This window comes from Myotis myotis, unplaced genomic scaffold (genome assembly GCF_014108235.1).
Source record: "Myotis myotis isolate mMyoMyo1 unplaced genomic scaffold, mMyoMyo1.p scaffold_m19_p_8, whole genome shotgun sequence".
Classification (NCBI taxonomy): Eukaryota; Metazoa; Chordata; class Mammalia; order Chiroptera; family Vespertilionidae; genus Myotis; species Myotis myotis.
Genome location: NW_023416390.1, coordinates 47732854 through 47750256, shown reverse-complemented (window position 1 = coordinate 47750256; position 17403 = coordinate 47732854). Strand labels below are relative to the sequence as shown.

The 17403-nt window shown below is 36.4% G+C and overlaps 1 protein-coding gene across 5 annotated transcripts in view; it reads left to right on the top strand.

Moving 5' to 3' along the window:
• The window catches only part of PPIG (peptidylprolyl isomerase G), a 50130-nt gene extending 34572 nt beyond the window's left edge, over positions 1-15558 (top strand). For 4 of the 5 annotated variants that reach the window (XM_036318908.1, XM_036318907.1, XM_036318906.1 and 1 more), the window contains 5 exons: positions 1063-1270; positions 2459-2626; positions 4420-4507; positions 9430-9566; positions 9745-14833. In XM_036318908.1, the coding sequence (XP_036174801.1) occupies positions 1063-1270; positions 2459-2626; positions 4420-4507; positions 9430-9566; positions 9745-10855 (1712 nt within the window). In that variant the 3' untranslated portion in view covers positions 10856-14833. Of the gene's footprint in view, positions 1-1062; positions 1271-2458; positions 2627-4419; positions 4508-9429; positions 9567-9744; positions 14834-15449 lie in introns of those variants that run through there. The other variant, XM_036318905.1, reaches the window with a different exon arrangement.
• The last annotated feature ends 1845 nt before the right edge of the window (positions 15559-17403 follow it).

Here is a 17403-nt window from a genome sequence, read left to right as displayed (position 1 = left end):
TTTGTAGATATCTCAAAAACATAGTTATTATTATCAAATGACCACCCTCTGTTGTAAGTCTACTCCCCTCATCTCCACTGAATGAATTGTTATATTCTCTTTTCATAGTAACTTATTTGTGTTAGTACTTTCAAACGGCTAAATTTCTTAATCATTAGGGGAATGCTAAGGCATGGAAACATAAGTCCATGCTAATGAAATCGTGTTTCCCTTTTTTTAAAAAAATTTATTGATTTTTTACAGAGAGGAAGGGAGAGGGATAGAAAGTCAGAAACATCGATGAAAGAGAAACATCGATCAGCTGCCTCCTGCACACCCCCTACTGGGGATGTGCCTGCAACCAAGGTACATGTCCTTGACTGGAATCGAACCCGGGACCCTTCAGTCCCCAAGCCGACGCTCTATCCACTGAGCCAAACTGATCAGGGCTGAAATCATGTTTCTTATCTTTCCACATTTATGCAAAGTATTTTTCTCCTATTCTTATCTTTTCACACTTATGCAAAGTATTTTTCTCCTATTCTACTCAATAAGAGAAAAAGTTGAGTGCTACAAGAAAATTAGAACCTCGGACTCTTAAGTGTTGCTTCTGTGCTTTTTTGAAAACACTATGCTATCAAATGTTTCCTAAAATTAATTTAGTTTATTGTTATAGATTTATCTGTTATTTTTCAAAAATTCTACAAGGTTGGGGAACCTTTTTTCTGCTTAGGGCCATTTGGATGTTTATAACATCATTCTCAGGCTATACAAAATTATCAACTTAAAAATTAGTCTGCTATATTTGGTCAAACATTTAATTAACTCATCCCTAATACCGTGTCAGGGCCAGGCCAAATGATTCTGTGGGCTTATTCAGCCAATGGGACCTTCCCCACCCCTGGGTTCAATAGATACAACTCTGGATTATAATCTTGACTCTTAACTCCTTTCCTGTGCCTCTCAGTTCAAAAAGCTAGATGGACTAGCTATTAAATACTGGACTTAGAAAATATAAATTTCCACTTAAAATGTTTATCTAAAATGCGTTGACCAAAAGACCTTTTTGTTTCTTTATGAAAGCTAAGAAAGAAGAAAAGAAAAGGCATAAATCCTCCTCCTCATCATCATCCAGTGACTCAGATAGCTCAAGTGATTCTCAATCCTCTTCTGATTCTTCTGATTCTGAAAGTGCTTCTGAAGAGAAATCAAAAAAAAGAAAAAAGAAACATAGGAAAAATTCCCGAAAACACAAGAAAGAAAAGAAGAAGCGAAAGAAAAGCAAGAAAAGGTCTTAATTTTACTTTTTCAACACTAGCTTTATATTCTAACTAGAGGCCTGGTGCACGAAATTTGTGCACGGGGGTGGGGGGGTGTCCCCTCAGCCCAGCCTGCACCCTCTCCAATCGGGACCACTGGCTCCTAACTGCCCCCCCCCCCTGCCAGCCTGGTCACCCCCAACTGCCCCCCCTGCCAACCTAGTTGCTCCCAACTGCCCCCTCCCCCCCACCGGTCTGATCGCCCCTAACTACCCCCCCCTCCCCTGCCATCCTGGTTGTCCCCAACTGCCCCCCCCCCCCCCGGCCTGGTCACCCCTTACTGCCCCCCCGCAGGCCTGGTCACCCCTTACTGCCCCCTCCCCCCCCGCTGGCCTGGCTGCCCCAAACTGAACCCCTGCCGGCCTGGTCGCCCCACGCAGCCTGTTCAGTTGTCCTGTTCAGTTGCGATGGTTGCTTAGGCATATATATATATATTTCCTTCTGTTTATAAATAATTCTTTTGAGATTTTGGATCAATTATTTGGGAACATTAAAATAGAAATATTTTATACCATGAAGTATAAGATCATTTTGGTATTCTACAGTCTCTAGACTAAATTTGGGTATATTCATTTCCATTTTCAACAAAACCATTCAGTTAATTTTATCTGAACTCAGTGTAATTATGCTTTTGGTTTTATAGGTTTGTAATTATGAATGGAATATGAGATTAGTGAGAATTGAAGTAAACCAACTTTTGTTTTCCTCATTTTTTGTAGCAGTCTACCTTGCTTTTTTGTCCTTCGTTTTCTTTGCTCCAATATCCTTTGCATAGGATAGAAAGCAGATGTTACTGTATTTGTTTCCCCTGTTTTGTCTGAAATAATGTGTCAGTACTAAAATTTGTCTTTATATACCTATTTCCTCTAAAACAACTAATTTTTTTACCTGCATTTTAAAGTATTTTAAGTTTATTTAAGTTTACATTGTCCAAGGACAATATAATTTAATCATATTTTGGGCCCATTTTAGTGGGAAATCTTTTTTGAAACTGTGACAATGGAGATGTTTGGTTTTAATTTTTGGTTGGTTAGTTGGTTTGTCACAGGTATAGGATGGTGTATATATTGTGGTATCTTAAAGAAAAGAAATACCAACAATTGGACATTTGGAGTAGGCATGTAATAACTAAATGAGACTTGTTTTGTGTTTCTATTAAGCGCATCTAGTGGAAGTGAGGCTGAAAATCTTGATGCACAACCCCAGTCTACTGTCCGTCCAGAAGAGATCCCTCCTATACCTGAAAATAGATTTCTAATGAGAAAAAGTCCTCCTAAAGCTGATGAGAAAGAAAGGAAAAACAGAGAAAGAGACAGAGAGAGAGAGTGGTATGTACATGTGTATATCTTGTAGTTCCTTACAATCTTTAACGCAATCTCTCTGGGGGGAAAAAAGTGTGTACTTATTTTAGACAAGATTTTGTGACTTTGTCACAAGATTGAAATCTTCCTTTATAGGGTAATGTTCATAAAGCTCTTTTTTGCTAATAACTGCATAGCTGAACGGATAAATTGACAATGCAAATAGATTTTTGAGTAAAAGTTTACTTTTTAAGAAAAATAAGCACTGTAAATGCTAAAAAGATGTTAAAGGGAATTCTAAATCAATTCCATTTAAAAATGAGATGTGTTTTACTGTGTTATTTGTATACATTAAACTTTTTTCTTTTTAAAATGAACTTCATTGAAGACAAATTTACATAAAATAACATGCACCCATTTGAAGTTTACAGTTCAATTATTTTGTATACATTAAACTTTTAAGTAAAAACCATTTTCTATTTCGCTGATAGGGGAAAAAATGGTGTTTTTCTTGCATGATTTATGATATTTTGGTAATGAAAATTGATATCATGTTCAAATACTTGCAGAAATTTTCTACATAAAAAATTGAAGTGTTTCTCTTATTTATGAACAAAGAGGAATGTTATAAAAGTAATACAATTTTGAGCAATCCCCCCATACTTTCATAATACAGTAAAAACATAAAGTTAAGTCTTTGTTATTTTAATATTGATTGATTGGATTTTTATTTTTCCTCAGGTATTTAAGATGTTTCTAAGGAAGTAAATATTAAAGAGAAAATGTTTGAACTACTTTAGAATGTCCTTTTCAAATATAACTTACATGGATATTGTTAATGCTAATCAGTATTAACTCATTATTTGAAAATAGTTTTCCTTTTTGGCATAAACCATGGTATAAACATCTTGCTAATTCAGACTACATTGTTTCTGCTTAATTCACAATAATTACACTTCATATAGTTTTATTCTCAATGAACAACTCATCCTATATAATAAAAGGCTATTATGCATATCGACAGAATGACGGAAGGACCGGTTGCTATGATGCGCACTGACCACCAAGGGGCAGACGCTCAATTCAGGAGCTACCCCCTAGTGGTCAGTGCACTCCCACAGGGGGAGCGCCGCTGAGCCAGAAGCCGTGCTCATGGCTGGTGAGCGAGCGCAGTGGCGGTGGCAGGAGGCTCTCCCGCCTCGCAGCAGCGCTGAGGCTATCCAACTGTTGGCTTAGGCCAGCTCCCCATTGGGACCTGGCCTAAGCCAGCAGTTGGACACCCCCTAAGGACTCCTAGACTGCGAGAGGGCACAGGCCGGGCTGAGGGCCCCCCCCCGCCCCCCTCCCCACCGAGTGCACAAATTTTGTGCACCAGGTCTCTAGTAAGATAATAAGGTACTTGGAATAAGGAAGTTTTAAAATTATTCTCTCAACAGCATATAGCCTATACTAAACTCTTCTGGTGACTTTCCTTAGCACTGTCGGGTTAACTTCGTCTTAGTAATGATTATATAACAATGTTTCTCAACAGGCTACAATTGGAATTTGGGGGCAAAATAGTTCTTCATCCTCATGCATTGTAAGGTTTTAGCATTCCTCACTTCTGGGCACTTACTACCAATAGCACCGTCTTTAGACATTGACTGTTGAAAAAATGCTTCCAGACTTTTCCAGATACCTGCTAGTCATTGATAACATTCCTGGTTGAAAACCACTAATTATATATGATTTTAAATTTATTACTTTAGATCAGCAAAGCTATATTTCCCAGATTTATTTTTATAAAATAATGTTTTAATTTTCTCTTTGCTTCCTTCTAGTAATCCACTTAATTCCCAGCCTGCTTCATACCAGAGGCGACTTTTAGTTACTAGGTCTGGCAGGAAAATTAAAGGAAGAGGACCGAGGGTAGGTGATTCTTTTCCCATAAATCTTTTTTATTTATTTCAGAGAGGAAGGGAGAGGGAGAGAGAGAGAGAAACATCAGTAATGTGAGAGAATCATTGATTGGCTGCCTTCTGCACACCCCCTACTGGGGATTGAACCTGGGACCCTTCAGTCCACTGGCCAACTGAGCCAAACCAGCTTGACCTTCCCATAAATCTTAATAGTATTGCATTTACCTTAAAATAATTTGAGTGTTTCTTAAATAGTTTTATATGTAAGTAACTAAAATTCAGAGTAGGTGTGGGTATTGAATTATGTTCTCTTTTCATGGTAACTTGTTTGTATTAGTACTTCCAAACTTAAAATCCATGGGATGTTAATGGATTTTTACAGATACATGGTGTAAAATGAGATGAAGGTCTTTGCTGTGCCCCTTCCTGACCACTACATCTCTACTCTTGTTAAAAATTAACTCTGTTCTTTTTTTTTTTAAATATATTTTATTGATTTTTTACAGAGAGGAAGGGAGAGAGATAGAGAGTTAGAAACATCGATGAGAGAGAAACATCAATCAGCTGCCTCTTGCACATCTCCTACTGGGGATGTGCCCCGCAACCCAGGTACATGCCCTGGACCGGAATCGAACCCAGGACCTTTCAGTCCACAGGCCAACGCTCTATCCACTGAGCCAAACCGGTTTCGGCTAACTCTATTCTTATATTTCATCCTCTTTTTTTAATATATTTTTATTGTTGATTGTATTACAGATATCTCCCCTCACTCCCTCTTTACCTCTTTTCCCCCTCCCCCTTTGTCTTTACTAGATTATCCCTATCAGATTTAAATATCTATTGTGTTTTCAGCATTTTAGAAACTTGGGTATATTTAGTATAATTTATTTACTTCCTACTCATTCCTCAGCCATTTCAGTTTGTCTTCTACCGTTCTGCTGAAAACAGCACTTGGCATGTGATCAGCTTCCTGTCACAAAATCCAGTGGATCCTTTCAGTCTTTGTCTTACTTAATATCCCTACTTGTAATACTCTTTTTGCTTTACTCCCATCATATTTTCTTCCTATCTGTGGCTATTCTATCTTGCATTTCCAGTGCCAGTTCATACCCTTCTACCCCACTTTTAAATATTGTGCTACAACAGGGTTTAAACTCTTCTCATTTTGCATGTGCTCCTTGGATAATCTCATCACTCTCTTGGCTTCAGTGGCTCCCTGTATGCTGATAAATGTCAAATTTTCATCTGTTCTTCTCTCACCAAGGGCTTATTTGACAGCCATTTAGTTGCTTAATGGGCACCTCAAACTCAGTATATACAATAAGCACTTTCTCTTCAGACCTAATTTTCCTTTAGATTCCTGGCCTCGTGACAAACACCAACACGTGTACAGTTACTTAAATTTCAAGCCCAAGAATCATTTTGTTTTCCCCCTTTCTTTGCTATCATATGTAATCTTATTCATCACCAAGTCCTCTCAGTTTAACCTCCTAAATACTCTGAAATCTATCTGCTTCTCTCAAACTCCACTCCAGTAATCTTAATTAAATTCATCGTATGTTCTCAGAACTGTAAATACCCTCCTAACTGTTTTCATGGCAGTTCTTAAACTTCTTTGTCTTAGGACTACTTTATACTCTTAAAAATTATTGAGGATTCAAAAGAGCTTTTGTTGATGTGGATTATATCTATTAATATTTACTCTTCTGGAAATTAAAACTGAGTAGCATTTAAAACACAAAACTACCATATATAAGCACATAATCCATTAGCTGTGAAAGCAAAGACATCAAAACATGCCATATTGCCCTAATCGGTTTGGCTCAGTGGATAGAGTGTCGGCCTGCAGACTGAAAGGTCCCAGGTTCAATTCTGGTCAAGGGCATGTACCTTGGTTGCAGGCACATCCCCAGTAGGGGGTGTGCAGGAGGCAGCTGATCGATGTTTCTCTCTCATTGATGTTTCTAATTCTCTATCCCTCTCCCTTCCTCTCTGTAAAAAATCAATAAAATATATTTGAAAAAACAAAACAAAAAGACAAATACAAACAAAAAACATGCCATATTGTCTCTGAAAAACTCCATTGCGAGATAAAGAATGAAAGTGGAGAAGGCAAATAATGTGATATTATGAAAATAATTTTGACCTCACAAATCCCTAGACCAGTGGTTCTCAACCTTGGCTGCACATTAGAATCACCTGGGAATCTTTTTAAAATCCTGATTTCTGGGCCTCCTCCTCCGGAAATTCTGTTTCTTTGTTATGGGGTGAGGCCACGTTAGTAACAAAGAAACAGAATTTCCAGAGGAGGAGGCCCAGAAATCAGGATTTTAAAAAGATTCCCAGGTGATTCTAATGTGCAGCCAAGGTTGAGAACCACTGCTCTAGGACCTCATGCCACTTTTCGTTCCTTGTGCCTGCCCTCCAGCAAGGCAGGGCTCAGAGCCTTTGGAGGCCCCCCTTTCTGCCTGGAACTCACTTTCCTCAGATCTCAGCATGGCCCGCCCTTGGTTGCTTAGGCCTCAGCTCAAATGTCCACTGAGGGGCCCCTGATCCTCCCTCCACTTACTGTGAGCATCCTGAGGACCGGGCCTTACCTATCTAGTTACTTTGGCTCAGTGGCTAGAGCGTCAGCCTGCGGACTCAAGGGTCCCAGGTTTGAGTCCGGTCAAGGGCATGTACCTTGGTTGTGGGCACATCCCCCAGTAGGGAGTGTGCAGGAGACAGCTGATCAATGTTTCTAACTCTCTATCCCTCTCCCTTCCTCTCTGTAAAAAAAAAAAAAAATCAGCCCTAGCCGGTTTGGCTCAGTGGATAGAGCATCTGCCTGCAGATTGAAAGGTCCCAGGTTTGATTCTGGTCAAGGGCATGTACCTTGGTTGCAGGCACATCCGCAGTGGGAGATGTGCGGGAGGCAGCTGATCGATGTTTCTCTCTCATCTATGTCTTATTTTCTTACTCTCTAGCCCTCTTCCCTTCTCTCTGTAAAAAACCAATAAAACATATTTTTTAAAAAATCAATAAAATATATTAAAAAAAAAGAAGATTCCCAGGTGATTCTAATGTGCAGCCAAGGTTGAGAACCACTGCCCTAGCTAGACCAGTGGTCGGCAAACTGTGGCCCCTTGAGTTTGGCTCTTCCACAAAATACCACATGCAGGCGCGCACGTACAGTGCGATTGAAACTTCGTGGCCACACTCAAGGGGCCAAATAGCCACATGTGGCTCGCGAGCCGCAATTTGCCAACCACTGCCCTAGACCAGTGGTCGGCAAACTCATTAGTCAACAGAGCCAAATATCAACAGTACAATGATTGAAATTTCTTTTGAGAGCCAAATTTTTTAAACTTAAACTGTATAGGTAGGTACATTGTTACTAACTTAATTAGGGTACTCCTAAGCTGGCCTTTGCTAAAAACGTCCTCAATCTGATTGAGGTATGTTCGCTGAGGTCGACCCCTTCCAACTCTCTCCTCCACACTCGGTCTTGTATTCTTGTTTCGTCTATCTCCTTTCCGAAAACCGACTTATGCACATGGGCTACGAAGTTTCAATTGCACTGTACATGCGCGCCTGCATGTGGTATTTTGTGGAAGAGCCACACTCAAGGGGCCAAAGAGCGGCATGTGACTCACGAGCCGCGGTTTGCTGACCACTGCCCTAGACCATAGTGAGTCTTGTGATTCCTAAACCACACTTTGAGAATCACTGATGTAATCTTTTCTCCAGAGTGATCATTTGAAAATGAAAATCTAATTATGCCACTCCTTTGTTGTTGTCCTTATGATAAATCCAAAATAGTTACCATAGCCTACAAGACCTCACAAAAGCTAGTCCTTGCTTGCTTCATCAGATTATCAAGTGCTACTTTCCTTTGCAATTTTGTCGTTAGCCACACTGATCTGTCTTCTGATCATTTCTAAAACATGCTATTTCTTCCTATCTCAGCACCTTCAAACGTGGTATATTTCTATGCCTAACATGTTCTTCCTCACCCATCTATCCTCACCCCCTTTTATCTTTTTTTCCTTACCCTTGCCTAGGTAACTCCTCATACATATTCCGTAGTTTTTAGCTTTTACTTGTCATTTAACTTTTCCACCCTTTGCCTACACTAGGTTAAATATCTTTGTTATATAGTCCCTGAGCACCTTTTACTTCTTTTATATTCATTCTAATTGTGGTTGAATATATGCTTCATTATCTGTGATAATATGTCTGTCTCTGTTCTCCTAACCTTGTAGAATATAAGTTCCAAGAGAGCAAAATCAGGTGTGTCTTGACTCACTAATGTTTCCTTACTATGTGGTAGAGTTGTTGGCCATCCTAAGAGTTGAAAAAGTACCAGTTGAATAAATGAGTATCTGTACATTTACTTGTTTTTTTTGTTTTTTAATAATATGGGACTTTTTGCTTTGAAACATCAAGATCACATACTTCCAAATTGGAACTTGGCAACTTGTGAGGGTTCTTGAACCTATTCTGCTTTATCATCATTTTCAGCAGTTCTCAACATGTGGGTCGCAACCATCGGAAAACACATATAGCATATCAGATATTTACATTACGATTCATAACAGTAGCAAAATTACAGTTATGAAGTAGCTACGAAAATAATTTTATGGTTGGGGGTCACCACAACATGAACTGTATTAAAGGGTCTCAGCATTAGGAAGGTTGAGAACCACTGAAGACAGTTTCCTAGAGAAGATGTGGATGGCTAGAGTTTCTGTGGTTAATGCTTATTTGGAATTTCAGTATGTTTTTAGAGTATTTCTCATTGATTTCCTATCTGAAAATTGGAGAAATTTTTTTTTAGAGGGCATATGAATATCAGACACTTTATTTGAACCTGGAAATATATACACTTCAGCTATGGTAAAATGCTTTTATATTTTTATATGTTAATTTTCCCCTTTTTATTTTCTTAAGCGTTATCGAACTCCATCTAGATCCAGATCAAGGGATCGTTTCAGACGGAGTGAGACTCCTCCACATTGGAGGCAAGAGATGCAAAGAGCTCAAAGAATGAGAGTATCAAGTGGTGAAAGATGGATCAAAGGGGATAAGTAAGATTTAAGTATATTATTTCAAATGTGAAAAAAATATTTTTTATTTTTTTTACTATAGTACATCCAGTTATTTGTAGCCGTTTCTGGATATCTTAAGGAAAATAGAATATCATTCTAGCTAATGACACCAGTTTTTTTCTTAATAAAAAGGCTTTTTTTCCCTCTTATATTTTAGGAGTGAGTTAAATGAAGTAAAAGAAAATCAAAGAAGCCCAGTTAGAGTAAAAGAGAAGAAAATAACTGATCTCAGGCATGTGTCTGAGAGTCCAAACAGAAAAAGTGAAAAGGAAAAGAAAATTAAAGACCATAAATCTAACAGCAAAGAGAGAGACGTCAGAAGAAATTCAGAGAAAGATGATAAGTATAATAAAAACAAGGTGAAGAAAAGGGCCAAATCTAAAAGTAGGAGTAAAAGCAAAGAGAAATCAAAGAGTAAGGAAAGGGATACAAAGCATAATAGACATGAAGAAAAGAAGATGAGGTCAAGGAGTAAAGAAAAGGATCATGAAAATACAAAAGAAAAAGAAAAGTCCGATTCTAAAGGAAAAGATCAGGAAAGGAGTAGAAGTAAAGAGAAGTCTAAACAGTTAGAATCAAAAAGTAATGAGCATGATCATAATAAAAGTAAGGAAAAGGATAGGCGTGCACAGTCTAGAAGCAGAGAACGTGATACAACTAAAGGCAAACACAGTTACAATAGTAGAACAAGGGAACGAAGCAGAAGTAGAGACAGGAGCAGAAGAGTGCGATCCAGAAGCCATGACCGTGATCGTAGCAGAAGCAAGGAGTACCATAGATACAGAGAGCAGGAGTACAGGAGAAGAGGAAGGTCACGGAGCCGAGAGAGAAGAGCTACACCAGGACGATCGAGAAGTAAAGATAGAAGGAGAAGGAGAAGAGATTCAAGGAGCTCAGAGAGAGAAGAAAGTCAAAGCAGGAACAAAGAAAAATATAGAAACCAAGAAGGTAAGAGTTCACACAGAAAAGAAAATTCTGAGGGTGAGAGGAGAATGCACTCTAAAAATCGTGATCATAATAGTTCAAATGATAACAGGGATAAAAAGGCTGATAGAGATCAAAGTCCATTCCCAAAAATAAAACAAAGTAGTCAGGACAATGAATTAAAGTTCTCCACATTAAAACATAAGGAGGATGAGAAGACCAGATCCTCAGTGGAAAAAGAAAACCAAAAATCAAAGGGTCAAGAAAATGACCATGCACATGATAAAAATAAAAAATTTGATCATGAATCAAGCCCTGGAACAGATGAAGACAAAAGTGGATGAGTGAGTTGTATAAACTTATTTCCATTCTGTCTCAAATTTTAAGTTTTAGAGACTTGCTGATGAATCTCCTTTATGTTGTTTCTCTCATTGTTTTGGGTTGTTTATGTTTGTCCTTTTTTTTTTTTTTTTTTTTTTTAAACATGGACTTTATTGAGTTGATCTTTTGATAATCTGCAAGCTGGATAATTTGTACTGCTAAAGTTTTAATAAACTTGAAATGAGAAAAATACTTCGGTGTAATACTGTGTGCTGTGTTTCACTATTTCATGTATACATTTTTGTGTTGCAACAATCAGCCAATAGCAAACATGCTATCCCTTAATTTGTGTGATCAGCCATTTGGAAACAAATATAACTGATTGTTGGAATACATTGTTACAAAAGCTTGTGTTACTCATGATCAAAGTAACTTTAGAAGCCACTTGATAGAAGAAATCTTACAAAGATTTTCTGATTGGATTTATGATAGAGGCTTATAGCAATTTTTACACAGAAATAGGATCCTAATAACTTGAGATCTTAAGGCATTACTTTTGATGTTATAGTAATTTGTGCTTTAAAATAGCTATTTAGTTCTTTATATAGTACTTCATATGCTGTTCTTTATAGTTCCACTCATAGCTTGTCTCATGATATTTTTCATGTCTAGTTCTGTTTTACTTAACTGTCTCTAAAAATAGTTGAGTATTTTTTCAGTTGATGTACTGATTAAGCTTGACTTGCTGTTATATTACAGCATCTGACAGGTAATCCTGGAAGATCAGACTGTGATTCTCAATCTATGTTGCTTTCATTTGCTTTTAGAGAACCTTGTTTTATTATCTACTTTTCTCACTAAAGCATATACCACTTGTGCAACTCTTAAGTTTGATTCTAAAAGTTGTTAGTATTGACAAGACTTCTCTTTTTTGGCCACTGACCTATATAGAGTTGAGTGTTAATTCTGCATGTTTTATTTGTGTTCGTGTGTGTGTGTGTGTGTGTGTGTGTGTGTGTGTGTGTAACTTAAACTGCACTAATTCTCATAGCTGTTTCAAATGGCAAGAAAATATCTCTTTTTAATATATGTATCACCTTAGGCTATAGCATGTTTATGACTGGTTTCTTTCTATTCAGATGGTTTATACCATTACTGTTAACATTATTTTAACTGGGCATGTATAACATTGCCACTTAGAGTAGAAAATTGCAAAATTTGATAGCTAACAGAGTTAAACACTAAAGGTATCTAAAGTCCATTTAGAATTTTATGTGTTGTACATTGCTATATTTGTGATGTGTGGCCTTTTATTCTGTAATTTCTAAATAAAATACTGAACATCCAGCAAACACAAAACCTGCCTCATTTGAAAAGAAATTTCAGAATTCCAATTAATAGTAACTCCTAGAGTGTTTTGTACTTTAATATTTGTCAATATAGTGTCAACTCTATTACCAAGGCAGTCTCTTGGTAAACCCAGTAAGTAGCTAGTCAATGCTGTTAGTACTAAATGAAACAGTGCTTAACATAATATAATTAATACATTAATGATACATTTGGCATTATGGTAGTAGCTGTTTACATAATGAGTAATAGGGTAATGATTATATGATTGTTTGGAATTCCTTGAAACAAATATCCACAGTGGAGTAATTTCTAAGTTTTTTCCTTGATTATAAAAGTAATAGATGTTTATGGTAATTCAGGGTGGTTGATTCCTTTGAAACTTTTGAACACACACCCACATTAGGGTAATTGAGTCTTGAGTGTATAACCTCTTACATATTTTAAATTAGTTACTGTTTATTTTAAATTCAGTAAATTGCATTTTTAAAATCTTTGTTATATACTTTTTGCACATCAAGAAAGATGCTATTTAAGAAAGGATTTCTAATCAAGTTCTATTTTTTTAAAAAAGCCATGATAAAAGTAAGCATACTTCTGTATTGTCTGATCCCAGAGCTTTATCTACTGAGAATTAATAGGCAAGTAACAATAGGGGGGAAATTTAGTAATTTCTATAAGTAGTCTTTTATTTTGGTTATCAGAAGACCAACTCCATGCTAAGCCTTTAAAAAAAAAAAAAGCTTTATAAGCTGTTTTAACAATAGAACAGATTTTGGCAAAGGAGATGATAGGTGTCAGTCAGGTAGGTTTTATATTCAGAATGTAAAGAACATTTAAAAAATGACTAAATAGCATTTATTGTACCTCATGTCTTCCTTTGCATCTGAATAGCACACAGCTCAAATGGTCCTTTCCTCCTACTAACATTTTTAATAGTTGTACCGCCTTTAGTTATTACTTTGAACACACTCAGTTTTCCTAAAAGTCAGCTATTTAATACCTTCTTGTCATTTTATAGTTATGTCTGAGCTTACAGTTTACCTTTAAGAATCTTTTTAAATATATATAATTCCAGCGAGGAAGGGAGAGGGAGAGAAGAGAGAGAAACATCAATGATGAGAGATAATCATTGATCAGCTGCCTCCTACACGCCCCCTACTGGGGATTGAGTCCACAAACCGGGCATGTGCCCTTACCAGGAATCGAACAGTGACCTCCTGGTTCATAGGTCAATGCTCAACCACTGAGGCACACCAGCTGGGAACCTCTAAGTATCTTTGACTTAATATTCTCTTAAAGATATTTAAATAAATTTGTCTATCTTGCCTGGCTCAATATCTGAGAAATTTTTCATGATTATTATTTCAAGTGAACACTCTTTCTGGATAAACCATCTTCCACAGAAATTGACACAACAGAGTGATTGATTCTAAATGAGCAGTAGAGGAGCTGCTTGATTGCTTTAAAATATTTAAAATTATACAGTTAGAGAATTCATAACATTGTAGTTCCTTAAAGCCTTCACAGAATTTTTAAAGAATTTGACTGATAAATCGTCTGCACAAGTGTGATATTGATTCATATTGGCTTTATTGAATTGCTTTTGATTCTTGTACCCAGTGATAGGAAACTGAAAAGTAAAAATGTCTTAATGTTAAGGACAGGAACACATTGGGTTTCTGGTATTTTGAGTATGGTATTAACTGACAATTCTAATTTTTCACGTTAGTATGTTTTTTAATAAGTAGTTCATTGTGCTTCACCCTAAGTGGCAATTTTTTTAAATCATACTTTGAACCTTTAATAAATTTGTATAGAAACTTGTTCTGTTTACCTTCACCAGAAGGTACTTTAAATATACACCATATAGATGATTGTTATAGAGAAACAAAAGTCATATTTTTCTGTCACCTTTTGGTCATGTTTACTATAATTATTCAGTTTAGTTTTCATGCATTTAGAATTGAATGGAATCTCCAAGGATTGTAGTTTTATAACCGGTTTATCGTGAAAATGTGTTTTGTTATAAATGCTTGTTTAAAAGTAAACTCCAGGATATACAGCACTGGCTGACTCCTGCCTGTAGTGGCCTTTCCAGCTGCCTTTAAAGGATTCAGGCAAAGGCAAACTCTGGGCTGGGCTGTGACACAAAAAGTCAATATTAAAGGAAAAGAAAAATCACATAAATTTTTAAAATTCCATCAGCAAGGTAGGAAAAGGGATTTGTTGAGGCACAGGAAGGAGTGGTGGGGCTGACCTGTGTTTCCCCACCCCTTTTCTTCTTAAAGGAAATTCCTGTTTACCAATGTGTATTTTCTTCCCCTTTGAGTGTTTATAGTGTTTTGAAGGATCAATACATGAATTGGGCATTTGTATGTGGGGATGTTAAAAGTTGTGGCTGCTCTCATGGTGGAAGGGAAAAACCAAGTTAAAGCACTTCTTTTCCTAGTTCAAAGTCACTGTGATGTATATTTTTTTAATGAAATTTAGGAATAAAGCTCTTGTTACAATTGTAAAATGTTTGACAATGCTGCTTCTCTTATCATTAGTAACTGTTAAATTGTTTTCTGCAAACTGCATTTTATGGAATTTAAACTCTGAAACTATCAATTTTTATAGTTTGTATTAAATAAACTATACTATAATAAATAGTTTGTTTTTCTATTTTTAAATTTGTTTATTTAACCTTTATTTTATTAAAAGCTAAATAATGGAAATAAATGAACTAAAATACAATTTTATTTTACCCATGGAGATATAGAATTTGTATTCGGGGGGGAAAAAAAAAACTGAGTAGTGTTTAATAATATGGAATTTCTTTAAGAATTTAGCCAGCAGTGACGATTTCCAGAAGGTTTAGGAATAAATCCTAGTATAAATGTTTAATCTTGATGCTTCTGATTGCCATGTGTCTTTTGCCTCAGCAAGCTTTTAAGGTCACACTTGGAATTTGCATTACTATCTAGTAGAAAAGCCCATTTGCTTTTTAATTTCCCCAAATTTCCCAGTATTAGGAACACTATTATATCCTTGGCCCTCCAGTTTAAGTGTTCTAAAACCATATAAATGTTGACTTGTAAGAAAAATTGACTCTAGTTTTTTGGCTTCTTGTTTGGTTGTTTTTTAAATTTAAATGAGATGTATATAGGCAAAATTTGCATACCTAACTTGAGAGTTAGTCACAGAAAATATATATGCTTAGGTAAAAACGTTCTGACCATCCAGTGATTTGTGTGTATTAACAGGTGAATATTATTAAACTTTCAGGTTCTGGAGTGTTTTTTAAATGCTTTATTTAACCAGGAGAATATGTAAAATGTAAGTGCTTCATCATATGGACTGTGCAAATTGTGTATTAAAATACTTTTAGTATCAATTTGCTTTTTCTATTTTCATTGCTTTCTAGGTTTCTTTACTAAACATTTCTTAATCTAATATTGTATTTCCTTTTTATTTTTAAATGCTGGTTCATAATTTTTTACCCCACCCCCCAAAATCCTCAATACCCAAAATGTCTTGGTTCTAGTTTACATCTTTGCACAAATTTTAGCTATGGGTTTCTTTTTTCAAAGTAGCAGATTAGTATGTATCCACTGTTTTGTGTTTTGCCATTCTATTCTTTACACTGAATTGTTTGTGATTGAAAGCTGCACAGCCTTTTTTATTTTATTTTATTAGTGTGCTGAACTCTAGTAGAAAACCCAGCCCAATAGAATCAAATTATATACGTATGTGAAGATAACTATCCAAAACTAGTCATCACCCCTATATAATATACTTCCTAAAACAATTTAAAGGAAAGAATATATGACAGAGGTTCCCAGATTTTATTAGTTCATTGTGCCTTTGCATGGCAACCCTAGGCCAAATACACACACACATATATCACTCATGTTTAAAAACATTGATTACTAATGGAGGTGTGCAACTTAGTCATTGCACTACTCAAAGCTTGGAATCAGATTGAATGCCATCACCCTCATGCGTTTTTATGCCCTACTTGCATTTTATCCCAGCAACTGCTGAGCATCCAGGTTTATAAAGATAGGATGTCATCAAAAGGGATGGCATATCTAATACCAGTTGAAACTGAGCTTTCTTAAACACATTTCATACCGCTCAGGAGTTTTCTCGTGTTTTGCACGCCGTTTGTTAAGGACCGCTCACGAGTGTTCTTGTTTTTCACACCCATGGAAAAAGAGCGAATCTAGATACTTATGTAAATTTTGGTCCCTCTTCATAGAGGAAAATGTTTTATGCAGTACCATACGTTAAAAAAGTACTAGGAACTTTAATTGTAAATAAAAATGTTATAATTATTGAAAAACAACACCTAAAGTGCATTATGATGATTTAAATAATGTGCCGTTTGCCCAAAAACGTGCAGTCCCTGGCGTATGTCTTAGAGATTTCTATGCAGTACGCAATGTGTTAATACGTATAGTCTTAGAGATGTCAAATACTGTTTACCTGTAAGCTTTTAAAATATCCTACCTGTTGTGCCTTTGTGAGTTCACTATGGTCCCTTAGATCCCCTTGGTACACAATTTTGGAATCAGTGTATACAGTGTTCTTTTTAATATTCAGCTACATTAGTCTCTTAACAGGATTTGTTTAACCTGGGATCCGTAAGCCCTGAAGTTATGATTTGGAATGATGGCTTTGCTTACAGAATCATCTATACCGTTTTGGGTTTTGTTTTTTATTTCTTTTTACGTGTAGGTGGCCATCTTTGTCCCAAATATATTTAATCACAATCGGGTATGGGCAAGAGTCACTGCCCTGTGTAGCCTATGAGAGGATGTTGTGGAAGTCCTGAAATTACATAATGTTTGGGGTGGGACAGGGGGAATAGTACACTTTACTGCTCAAGGAGCTATAAGTTTCATCAGATTCCCAGAGAGGATCATGACATCAAATATTTTTGCTATAGGACTTGGTCCCTGAGAGAATGATGGTCTGTGTAATTTACACCTATATTTAGCATTTTGATTTGTAGAAATCTATTTCAAAAATACACTGATGAAAATATGAAACAAAGCTGTTATTTGCATGAATTTATAGTAGCAAGGACTGGAGATAATATATATCTGTTGGTATGCCACTGGTTGAGTAAACTGGTACAAACATGCAACAATACTGTGCCATATGGGGGGAAATGAGGGTCTTTATATACTGGACTGTGATCTCTAGGGTATAATGAAAAAAGCAAGATTGTTTT